The sequence below is a fragment of the Pelobates fuscus genome, chromosome 7 (genome assembly GCF_036172605.1).
Source record: "Pelobates fuscus isolate aPelFus1 chromosome 7, aPelFus1.pri, whole genome shotgun sequence".
Classification (NCBI taxonomy): Eukaryota; Metazoa; Chordata; class Amphibia; order Anura; family Pelobatidae; genus Pelobates; species Pelobates fuscus.
In genome coordinates, this window is record NC_086323.1 from 102,581,144 (window position 1) to 102,593,976 (window position 12,833).

Genomic DNA, 12,833 nt, shown 5'->3' on the forward strand with positions numbered 1-12,833 from the left:
GACAAAAAAAAAAGACTTCTCTTTGAATTCACTGTACTTAATAAAGCTGTGGATTTACATGGATTATTAACTTCACAAAGAGACATTTACTAAACATGACTATTTAAAAAGGGAAATTAAATGTAAACTTTTTTTTTTTTTTTATGAATGAATAAATGTAAATGATTGGATAATTTCCTAATGGATTAAATATTTATATTCTTTTGTACCAGGTGAGTCGACCCATCGTAGAAAATGCGCAAAACGTGTTGAAGATTGAATGTATGGAGTGTTGCCTGATGCTGTCGGCAAGGTAACGCTTCATTTATTTGCAGTTATCACAGACTTCTAGTGATATGTTTCAGCTTGGATTAATATGTATTTAATTCTAAGATTACCTCTAGTTTTTCGCAGTTTGGGCATCAATCTAAATAATTAATAATATCCCTTCCTGGAGAAGTTGAATGTGATAGAACATTCTCCAATAAAGCTCAGAGCCTGTTAAAACGATTGCTCACAAATAAAGGCAAGTGGATTGAAACACAAATTACCAAGATTAATGATGGTATAATGACCCTAGGACTTAATTCACTTGATGCTGTGAGCTGAAAGCACCATGAGTTCTTAAAACTGACATGTTTCTGTGTTTAATTGTTGATATCCCAGCAGGAATCCACGCTAATTCTCTCTGATGCAGGAGTCCCAAAATAAGATTTTAAAAATGAATTACAATAATACAGGATCGCTATCCTGGCTCCCAGTTTAAGGGTAGATTGGAGTAGATTGTGCCTACACAAAAATGTGTGGGTTTTATGCTCTAAAGACGGAACTGCAGAGAACTGATGCCTAACTAGTCCAAAAAATTCTCCAATTCTTCAAGCTTGGCATTTTAGGCTAAAATATTCAATTTGCTTATAGCTGTGCTCTTTTGAGGTTTTCTGCAGTAAAAAGAACTACCGGTATATTTATTTTTCATTAGGAAATATACTTATTAGGATTTCCCATTTATTGACAGGACATCAATGGACAAAATAATCTTTGCAAATACTTTGTGAACCTTTCAGCCAATCAAACCACTGCCCTTAAAAGCCCTCGTTGCGATATTGAGCCACTTCATTTGCTGTAAGGTGAATCCAATTTACACACCAGAGAGACCTGCAGGCATGTGTTAGTGCGATGCTTGGCAGCTTGTTATGTGTGATTATTGCCGGGAGATGTTTAACGACGCAGTCAGAATCACAGAGAACGTGTCAGATATTAGATATGAGAGCCCAGCATACAAACCCCCGTCTTTAGCTAATGAAGTGTGTGAAATTGCTCTAAAGATCGTTCTTACAAAAAAATATATATATTTTTAAGGCCAAGATACCCTTGACAGATTTCATTACAACTTCTCCCACACTCAACTCTCTGGTGAATTTATATTTAAATTAAAAACCTTGTTTACAAAAATTGTGTTGGAATGTGCAATAAAACCCAATAATTTCATAAAATATGGCATCTTAGAAAGGCTTGTTTTCTTCCATTGTTATGTAAGGGTTAAACCTTTCTGCACCAACTAAAGTTAGAAGCACATCTCCCAAATCTTTGTTTACTGATTGTTATAGAAAGGTAGGTGGTTGCATAGAAGAGCCAGCCAGCAGAGGTGGTTGAGCCCAGGTATGGAAGACAAATTCTTGAATGCCGGAATAAACGTGACATTTTGAGAAGGGAGTAAAATTCCAGACCAATATTTTTCTGTTATTATTTTGCTGATATTTATTATTTCTCTGCCAATCATAATAAATAAGCTACATTCCACAAACAGAACCTAATTTCACTCAACTCGTTATACAAAACTCCCATGATGCTTTGAGCTAGCTCTGCTGAGCATCATGGGAAAGGTAATCCCCAATTTCTGTTTTCCTGTATCTGGAGGAATAGGAGCCTGCCCCTGGGGTGCAATATATATGACAGCCCTAGTTCCTTTCTGTTTATTTTTGTCATTGTAACAGAGTTTGTGCTGGTGAATAGTTTTCTTCACCTGGGATTTACTTAGACGAAAGTTCACGGAAATTTAATAAATATTTGATTAAATCTGATGCTTCAGCTCTAGAATGTAATATAGAGTGTACGGTGGAGTTGCTGTCACTGATATGGCCTGAGGGTTGCACCGCGCTTACTGTGATACAAACATTATATTACATGTGTTTGTGTTGCGTCTGCTGCTTGTATACTCAGAATACATTGTGTATGTCTTTACACCCAACATTCTTTTCTTCATTTTCTTTCCAGCTCGTGCTCTGAGCGAGATGACTGGTTTAGCTGTATCAGTAGGACTGTTCAGGAATATTACAAAGCACCCACGGCGTCCGTCTATCACAGCGTTGAGGTGAGTACCTGTGCCCCAGCAATGTTTCTCCATCTGCCTCCTGACCACTCATTTGTATCTTGGTTTATACTTGTATCTTAATGATTACTAGCCCCCCCTCCCCCACACCCTCCTGCAAGTGCCATTATTTATATGTATCTGTTCTTCTTTGCACTGGATCTCAATAGCCAGGTGATGCCATTTTGTACTCCTCTGACCAAGATGTCTGTAGTTTGCCCTTATGTGGGGTTCATTTGACTGATGGATTGTGGGTAAATTACCATAGTTACTGAAAAGGAACCTTACTAAAGACTTGTCCACTGCCAAGATCACTCTCTAGATAAGAAAAAGTAGTCACTAAAATTTCAAGTATATATAAAGAAAGTACTATACATATACAAATGAGGGGAAATATAAGGACAAAAAAAAGATAAAAAAAAAAAGAAGTGCTTTGAAGTGCTACTTTAACAATTACAAAGCTGCATGATAGGTGTAGTGCAGCAACCTCTAGGGATCTACATTTAGCATCCCTGCTCTATAGAAAAGGTTCTGAAGTGGTTACACTTTGTAAAGGATACATTTTCTTCTGTTTTGCCCATTTATCTGCTATGCTAGACAATAGAACCAGGGCCAGATTAAGAGCCAAGTGGGCCTGGTGCTGACAATTATGATGGGCCTAATTACAAAATCTTATTGACCAAAAACTCTTAAACTGTCCTACCTCCTAAACATCATGTATCTGATTGAGATGGTGCTGGAGTGAAACTCATAAGATGCAGCTATTAGAAAACACATACCCTATGCTAATCTCACGCTTTCATCTTTCAAGAAAACCTATACCCTCTAACAGCAGTGTCCAGTAAAGTAGGAAGTCTATGGATGGGGTAAAAGAGTGGGTCACTGACATAAATCACATAACAAGAACTGCCAAAAGGGGCAAACATACACAAAAAGGGGGCATGTCTGTGTCTCCCAGTCTCTTAGTGTCTGTGTCCCCATGTCTCCCAGTGTTCCCATGTCACTAGGACACTAGGGGACATTGAGGGACATTGGGACACTGTGAGACATGGGGACACTGAGATACTACAGAACTCTGGGAGACCTAGAGACACTGAGACTCTTGGGGACATTGGGAGACATGGGGACACTGGGTGACTTTGAGACATGAGGGTACACAGGGAGACGTGGGGCACTGAGACACTGTGATACATAGGGGACACTGGATAATTGATAAAGACCTGGGTACAGGTCAAACATTGTGGTGTCCAATAAACCTGCTTAAATCTATCAGTGTGTAGAACCACAAACAGAGAATGGGATACGGCTGTACAGTCTATGGAGGGAACATACAAAGAAAAAAACAATAGTGTGATACAGTATATACAGTGAATTGTGCGCTTAATTGGATGCACTCACGAGATTATAGAGATAGAAGAGCATTCAAGGTGCCTCCCCAGGAAATATGGGGGGCTACTGGTATCCTTTGCCAATGTCGAGCAGCCAATGGGACACAGGACTCCAGGTGAGTAGTAGTAGAAAAATTTGAAATTTTATTCTTTTTTAAAAGGTGATACAACACCATAAAGATAAAATATAAAAGTGCAGCAATAGGTCCAACGCGTTTCGTTCAACACAGGAACTTCATCAGGGACCGCACAATAAAAGAAATCACCAGCAGTATTGCAGATAGTAAAACATACACATCCTACTCACCCTAACAATAATTATTAATATTAATTATTAATAATTATTGTTAGGGTGAGTAGGATGTGTATTTTTTACTATCTGCAATACTGCTGGTGATTTCTTTTATTGTGCGGTCCCTGATGAAGTTCCTGTGTTGAACGAAACGCGTTGGACCTATTGCTGCAATTTTATATTTTATCTTTATGGTGTTGTATCACCTTTTAAAAAAGAATACAATTTCGAATTTTTCTACTACTACTCACCTGGAGTCCTGTGTAGAAGTAGATTTATGGGTGGGCCCTTAAGGCAATTTTCGCACTGGGGCCCCGTGGTTTCTAGTTACGCCTCTGGTTTAGCCACAACATTAAAACCACTGACAGGTGAAGTGAATAATGTTGGTATTATCATTACAATGACACCTGCCAAGGGGTGGGATATATTAGGCAGCAAGTGAACAGTAAGTTCTTGAATTTCATGTGTTGGAAGCAAGAAAAATGTCAAACTTAGTCAGATCTTTTTACTTGCGCAAGTTCCAAATAGTGATGGATAGATGACTGGGTCAAAGCATCTACAAAACGGCAAGTTTTGGGCGGGTGTTCCCTGTTTGCAGTCGTTAGTAGCAGCCAAAAGTTGTGCAAGGTAAGACAGCTGGTGAACCGGCGCCCAAGGCTTATTGATGTATGTCGGGAGCAAAGGCTAACACGTCTGGTCCGATCACACAGAATAGAAACGTATCAGAACACACCGTGCATCACAGTTTGCTGCAGACTGGTCAGACTGCACATGATAACCTCCGTCCACCACCGAAAGCACCTTCAGTGGGAATGTGAGCATCTGAACTGGACCATGGAGCAAATGGAAAAAGGCTGCTGGTCTGATAAATCACATTTTCTATTAGATGAGGTAGATGGTGTGTGTGTCTTTACCTTGGGACGAGATGACAGCAGGGTGCACTCTGGACTGTCTTCTACTTGGAAACCTTGGGTCCTAGCATTTATGCGGATGTTACTTTGGCACTTACCACCTACCTAGAGATTGTTGCTGACCACATACACCTCTTCATGGCAATTATGTTCTCTTATGGCAGTGGTCTCTTTCAGCAGGATAATGCGCCCTGCCATCCTGCAAAATTTGTTTAGGAATGAATTTAGGAACATGACAAAGAGGTCAAGGTGTTGCCTTGGCCTTCAAATACTCCAGGTCTAAATCCAATTGAGCATCTGTCAGATGTGCTGAAACAACAAATCCAATCCATGGAAGCGCCACCTCGCAACTTTATCGGACTTAAAGGACCCCCTGCTAATGTCTTTGTGCCAGGTACAGAGGTCTTGTGGAGTACATGTCTTGATGCATCAGAGCTGTTTTGGTAGCATGAGGGGTACTGACATTAGGCAGGTGGTTTTAAAGGACCACTCTAGGCACCCAGACCACTTCAGCTTAATGAAGTGGTCTGGGTGCCAGGTCCTGCTAGGGTTAACTAATTGTTTTATAAACATAGCAGTTTCAGAGAAACTGCTATGTTTATCAATTAGTTAAGCTTTCCCCTATTTCCTCTAGTGGCTGTCTCACTGACAGCCGCTAGAGGCGCTTGCGTGATTCTCACTGTGAAAATCACAGTGAGAGCACGCAAGCGTCCATAGGAAAGCATTATGAATGCTTTCCTATGTGACCGGCTGAATGCGCGCGCAGCTCTTGCCGCGCGTGCGCATTCAGCCGACGGGGAGGAGAAGAGGCGGATCGGAGGAGGAGAGCAGGAGGAGAGCTCTCCGCCCAGCGCTGGAAAAAGGTACGTTTTTACCCCTTTCCAGAGCCGGGCGGGAGGGGGTCCCTGAGGGTGGGGGCACCCTCAGGGCACTCTAGTGCCAGGAAAACGAGTATGCTTTCCTGGCACTAGAGTGGTCCTTTAATGATGTGGCTGATCAGTGTATACATCTTGACAAAACGAATCCCCTAATCTCTCTGGCCGTACGTAAATTAAATAATGGGCAAAATAGGAAGAACAGACTATCTGTGATCATAACCATGCTCTAGATTTTTTTTCCAGATTATTTTTCTTGTAGAGTAAACTACATTGCTCTAGATTTTGCTGTTTGTTTTTCATTGCTGCAGTTCACTGTAAAAACCCGTATGTATGTAACCTCCTACATATTTATAAGTAGAGTTCAGTCTTTTCCGTTACCCTCTGATGATAAGATTTGAAATGTTTTTTTTCCAGCTTAGATATTTTACCTTGAAATTGTACAGGTCTCTCTCTTTTCTTGCTTTATAGTTGGCTTTATAGTTAGATTGGTTTACTCTCAGATTTATTCACAAACACAACGAATGAACTCTGCAATTCTGCAGTTATTTTCTAATGTAATAGTCACAAAACTGCTTATTGTAAGCAAATTGCTACTGAAGTGGAGTAACGTCAAGGAGAGGAGGGGTCTGATCTAGAGAATAGGACCCACATTGTTATTGTGCATGTCAAATTCAGAGGTCAAGACACTCCAGCCTTTGTGCTTCCCAAAATAAAATACGGTACGTGCTCTGGCTCTGTTTAAAACTAAAAGGCTCCTACCTTTTTACAACAGAAAAAAATGATTGCAATACATTGTCAATCCAATCTATTCATAGTTGGCAATCAAACCTAGATCAATGTCTGCTGTGAATATCATTTACAGAAAACTTTTATCTGTCCATTGATAATACCGTTACTTATTCTATGAACCACCTCAGTGCTTGTGGCCTGGCATTTCCATCCAAGTCCGCTTTCTACAGATAATGTAATTTTTTGCTTTACCTCAACAGCAGCAAAGACTGGGTGAGCCCCGTTTTTTCTCAAACCATTTGGGGATAACAAAATTATCCTGGTCCTCAAAATAATGATGCATAATTGATGTGAATGTACAGAATAATTGTCCTCTCCATTTAAGAAAGGTTTAGGGGTACACAGAAGAAATGTCAATTTCATTTGAGAAAGATTTGGGGGTACTCATAATAATTGTGCTCTCCATTTAAGAAAGATTTGGGGGGTACACATTAAAATTGTGCTCTCCATTTAAGAAAGGTTTGGGGGTACACAGAATAATTGTGCTCTCCATTTAAGAAAGATTTGGGGGTACACATTATAATTGTGCTCTCCATTTAAGAAAGGTTTAGGGGAACACAGAATAATTGTCCTCTTCATTTAAGAAAGGTTTGGGGGTACACAAGATAATTGTCCTCTTCATTTAAGAAAGATTTGGGGGTACACAGACTTGTCCTCTTCATTTAAGAAAGGTTTAGGGGGACACAGAATAATTGTCCTCTTTATTTAAGAAATATTTAGGGGTACACAGAATAATTGTCCTCTACACTTCAGAAAGGTTTGGCATTCACCAAATAATTATTCACTCTATTTAAAAAAGGGTTGGATGTACAGAATAATTATTCATAAAGCAAAGCCAATTACCAGACATAACCTGTGGTTTTACCCTAGGTGAGAAAAGGTCAGACTGGGTGAGACAAGCGTCTTATCGGTTCACACTTTCTATAAAAAGAGTTTTCTACGACTGACCTATAATTCAGTAATCAACAATAGTCAATTCTAGGCAGGGGATTTCATGCTTTTACTCCATATCAATGGAAATAGAGGCTTTATATTTTATGGGATGCGGGGGCCGTCAACAAAAGGAGAAATTATGTGAAACTCAATGCATACAATTCTCATGCAAAGAAATTCTTAGCCTGTGGTCAGGAGCCATTAAACTGCTCAAATTAGCAAATGTTCACACTCAGCAGCCACTTTACCCACTCCCCACTGTTCATACATTATATTATATTATATTACTTGCTGCACAAACTGAGCGATTTGCAGCCTAGTAAATGGATAACAATGGCATTTTTAGTCTGGGGTGTGTGTGGTTTTTTTTTTTATTTTATTTTTTAATGCATTCTTCTAGATCAAAATAATTTTATGAAATTGAATGTATTTCGATTGGAAAAACAGTATTATTTAATGAGCTCATTCTTTCTGGGATTTTTCCTCCCATTAGTGACTGTTTCTGACAGTGAATGATGACTTGCGCTGTTTCAGCAATTGCCTTGTTAAATAAGAAACAACAAAATCTAGAATACGTGTCATGACAATGTGTAATCCATTAAAGTTCATTGCTGTGGCAGGAAGCAAATGAGAATTTCTTTTCACCGACTTTCCTTATATATTTAAATACAGGCAAAGTGAAAAATATGCAAGCTGTAATTCTCTAAAATATATCATTTTTCTTATTGTTTTAAACGTATGCTGCTTTCCATATATGAAAGTTAATTGCCATTAGATAGATGTGTTTTACATCGTATATTTATATTAAAAATATGGATAGCTGAAATAAATATTTTTGTAGGATTTAGTGCTTTAAAAAATGCAATATCTCTATATGAAATCGTAAAAATAACATATTAAACATGCAGTACACATTCTATTTTTATGCAACATTGCCACCTAGTGGCAAAAATCTAAATCTTTTATAGCAGTGTCTGCTCCTTAACTGCATTAACATTTCTCAGCATAAAATTATGTGTTATTATATTAACTTGGCATTTTTCACAAAAAAGGTGAAAAATGGTTATTTTTGATGGTGAATAGTGCTTCTTGAACATTTTCAATTATTGCTTGCATAGGAAAAAAAATTCTGCTTATCTATGGCCGCATCAATATTTTGGATATAAAAATCCCAATTCTCATTCCTGGCAGATCTGTGTTAGCAGATTATAAATGTATCGATGGCTTGCAGGGAGGACAGATAGACAAACAGATCATGAATAGAAGAATTAAACCTAACTATGGGACTTTAGTATAATCTGAAGAGTCAAAGCGACATTTAATTTTTTCTGCACAGTAGAATGCTGAGTTACTCAGCGGAGATGTGATAATGCCAGGAGATTATTGAATTCTGGCATCATACTCTCTCTTAATGTTTAACTATCATTAAGGGTTTAAAATGTTATTTATGGGAGTTTCTTATTATTTTGCAGACGTTTGAAGGTTATACAGATTTGTATCATGAGAGAGTGTGCTTGCCAAGGCAGTAAAGGATGTTAAACAAGGAGGCATTTAACAGTAGCAAAATGTTGCTTTGGGCAGGTGCATGTTGCCTTGGTAACTACCTTCACCTGAAGCAACATTTTTTTCTCTTCAACCTCCAGAGTCTCCCAAGAATAAACATCCAAGACAAAAATATAGCTCATATTTACAAACATAATATAAATAATCTGGTATGATTTTCTTCTCAGCTCAGGGAACGTCTGGGAATGTGCCTCGGTGACAGACCACCAAGCGTGGTGCACACGTCCCATGCTACAATGTGTATGAATTGTGGCAGCGACTTCACTTTAACCCTCAGAAGACATCACTGTCACGCGTGCGGCAAGGTAAGTTGGAAACTGATGAAGAACCGTATTTAACAGAGAACACTTTGAAGTAACGACTGGTAGTGAACAAATATGGAAGTGTTTTGTGCCTTTAGATTTTGTTTTGGGCGTCTCTTAATTCTCTGTACTATGTAGATTTTGACCTAACTTTGTAAACCGTATTCATCAAGCAAGCTCAAAATAAGAAAGAAAGAGAGTCTTTCATGTTAATGTTCAGTTTGTTAGAACAACTTCACAAGAACCTAAAATTCATATATTTAAAGAAAGGTGATTTGACAAACACCGATATATGCTCACATAAATCGCGGCCCCAGCAGCAATCAACAACCCATCCTGCATACCCGTCAAGCTAACAGCTACCCGATTTATGCTACTATTGTAGTCTTAAAGAATTCACCGGTCAGCATCAGGCAACAGAATATAAGATGGTTCTAACAAGTCTCAAAGCACTGACGCGTTTTGTGAGCACATGGACTCACTAATTGTGAGACCTCACTTATGTAGCTATTGCTTCCAATTACATGTGTTAGCTATAATGCCGAAGCATATATAACAAATATACTTAACAACTAATAAATAACAATAAGTATGTTGCTGCTAATATCAAAAGTTTAACCCCTTAAGGACACATGACATGTGTGACATGTCATGATTCCCTTTTATTCCAGAAGTTTGGTCCTTAAGGGGTTAAAGAATAATTCCAGTAAGGGTATTAAATACACATCTCAAGTAAATATCTCTAAAGAACTTGCCAGATACAGGTGTCATCTACTTCATGTAGTTCCGCAAGTACTGAGCTTTAAATGTATGTGAAAGCAGTAAGGGATTACTAGCCCACACATTATTCCAGGATATTTCCCAGGATGCTTAGCTAGGCTAACTGGGATCGTTAGTGCAGGGGTACAAAAATATCCCATCATTAAAGTTCATTCTACAGAGAGATGTATCTGACTGTTACTCAAATCATAATATATCCTGTGAGATTCATTTAGTAAGATTGGAATTGTTGACAAGGGATTTGCATTATTTCATGCCAGGCTGCACAAATGGGAAGATTCTCAAACTCAACATTTTTTCCAGCCCAGGTATTTTCCCCTACAATCTGCAATTCCTTTGTTAATTCTCCACAAGTCAAGTTGAACTGTGTCCCATCAGATAATACCAAAACAGGGATGGGAATAAGAAATAGCTTTTTTTTAAAACTAGTTTGTAATATATTACAATGCTATTTACCAGCAATATTTTACCTAAAAAAAAATCACTTTATGGTTTACATTTATAGAAATAATTTCTTTCAGATTGTTTGTCGCAGCTGTTCCCGAAATAAATATCCATTGAAGTACCTCAGAGACCGACCGTCGAAAGTCTGCAATGGCTGCTATGCAGAGCTTAGGAAAAGAGGTAATTGGAGACCTTTGACACCAGTTACCATTCAATTGCACATCTTTTATTGTTACAGTATATGTCCATTCAAAAAGTACAAGATCTATTTTAGACCAACAATCAAGGTTAAAGAAATTACATTTTGATCTTAGTAGTCATTTAAAAATAATTTCACAACAGTTTGGAAAACTAGGTCACATAGCTATGAATGTAAGTTTCACTCAGATTGAACTGAGTAAAGCAGTGAGGCCCTTGGTAGATAGCGCAGCTAAGCGGACAAGGGCACATGTAGGAGTGTGGGGATAGATGCATGGGATTGGTTGGGAAAGAGTGTGTGGGTGGGATTATGTTCTGTGTAAATTAGTGTGGGGGAGGTCTTACCTCAGTGCCACTTGGGATTCAGGCCAGCAAACAGCTTTCCTCCCGCCCGCCCTATTAGTATATTTAGTCAGAGCTAGCCGGGGGGTATGTCCTTGCCAATTGAGTTTGAGGGGTTACGTTTAAGTATATGGAATGAGATGAACAAGTTTTAAGGTCTCAAACTCCCCTGCTTCAAACGGTTTAACATTAGGTTTCCTTAGGTGTCGTGCCCATCGAGCGTGGATAAGGTCGGCTGATGGCGGGCATTGGAAAGATATGATTTTTATGACGAAGGGGGAGGTGAGAGGAAGTGGCGATTAGGAACCACTGTATGTTTGTTGGCAAGGATGGTTGGGTCACTGTATAACACTATGTATGGAGTCATATATGTACATATGTTAATTTATGCCTATTTATGTCTAACGTTTTGGTTACAGAAAAAGAAGAGATTTAATAAATAAAGTTATGGATGTGTTATGCAGTAATTTAGTTTGTGATAATAAATGCTGTGACCTGTTTCATCTATACCAAGTGGTCTGTCGTTATTAGGGGGGAGGGGGGTTGAATGGGGTTAGTTTATGTTCTAGGCTGCATCGCGATTCCCCACTACGTACATACATGTATTGGTGCAGTATTATTATTTCAATTATCATGTATGTATGTATTAACAGGTTACTTCCTGCTAGCACCAGCAGAACACCTATTGGCTTATCTTGCTCTGTAACTTGATTTATTACAAAAAAAAGAGAAACATATGCAGTGAATTAATATAGACCGTGTTATTCCCATAAAAAGTCATTGGGAAGTGTAAATTTTTAGGCCAGAAATATAAGTAAGTTTCCAAATGTATCAGATTGGCTACTTTAGTCTAAAATTGGAATTTCCCTGGACAATTCACAAGAATTTCATGTTGTAGTAAATAATCTTTCTGTCTACATCAGTTAAACCAGTATTCCCCGCATTATTACAGGCTAAAGACACATCTAATTTTTTCACAAACTTTATTTTGCAGTAATCAGTAAGTTACAGTAAATGGAAATGCAGTAATAGTCAGATTTGATAAAGGATATAGTATCTTGAAATGGGTCTACAGGATCCAACAAAATAGTACATTGAGCAGTAAGGTCAAACAGTAGGCAATGTATAATGATAACGTGAAAGGACATATCAAAAGGCAAAGAAAAGTCCATCAAAAATATAGATAGCAATATGAGTAGCATTATGCACATAACCATCTCTTTGCTACAAAAATGCCTAACCTCATCTATAAATGTACATTGTATAATTTTGGGCTGCTCTGCACGCCGAATATGGGCTATTCTCCCGAATCTTATTTCTGCTGTTTTTATAATTTTCTAGAACTTGCACATATGAATGCAAACTCCTCGCCTCAATCACAAAGGTCTTCCCCAAGACCACTATCTGCCATGTTTCACCTTCCGCCGTCTACCTTCAAGAAACCGAAGAAAATACCTTCTGCTCTGATGGAGGTAGGGCAAAGGCTGTCTGAAAAAAGGCAAGGATAACGGCTACTTTATACCCTATAATGACCATTCATGACCGAGAGAAATGATACGCTATATATCTTACGGGCGTACATTTTACTCTACAGACAATGTTTTAATATCTGATATAACAGATTATGCCATGTAGACAAAAAAAATATATCCTATAGCAATACATT

General features: G+C 38.4%; 1 protein-coding gene across 2 annotated transcripts in view; it reads left to right on the top strand.

Annotated features, from left to right (window-relative positions):
* The window catches only part of FGD5 (FYVE, RhoGEF and PH domain containing 5), a 122,921-nt gene that overhangs the window by 102,338 nt on the left and 7,750 nt on the right, over positions 1 to 12,833 (top strand). The window contains exons 14-18 of one of the 2 annotated variants that reach the window (XM_063426299.1): positions 213 to 292; positions 2,254 to 2,350; positions 9,269 to 9,406; positions 10,705 to 10,807; positions 12,509 to 12,639. In XM_063426299.1, coding sequence (XP_063282369.1) covers positions 213 to 292; positions 2,254 to 2,350; positions 9,269 to 9,406; positions 10,705 to 10,807; positions 12,509 to 12,639 — 549 coding nt within the window. Of the gene's footprint in view, positions 1 to 212; positions 293 to 2,253; positions 2,351 to 9,268; positions 9,407 to 10,704; positions 10,808 to 12,508; positions 12,666 to 12,833 lie in introns of both variants that reach the window. The other variant, XM_063426300.1, reaches the window with a different exon arrangement.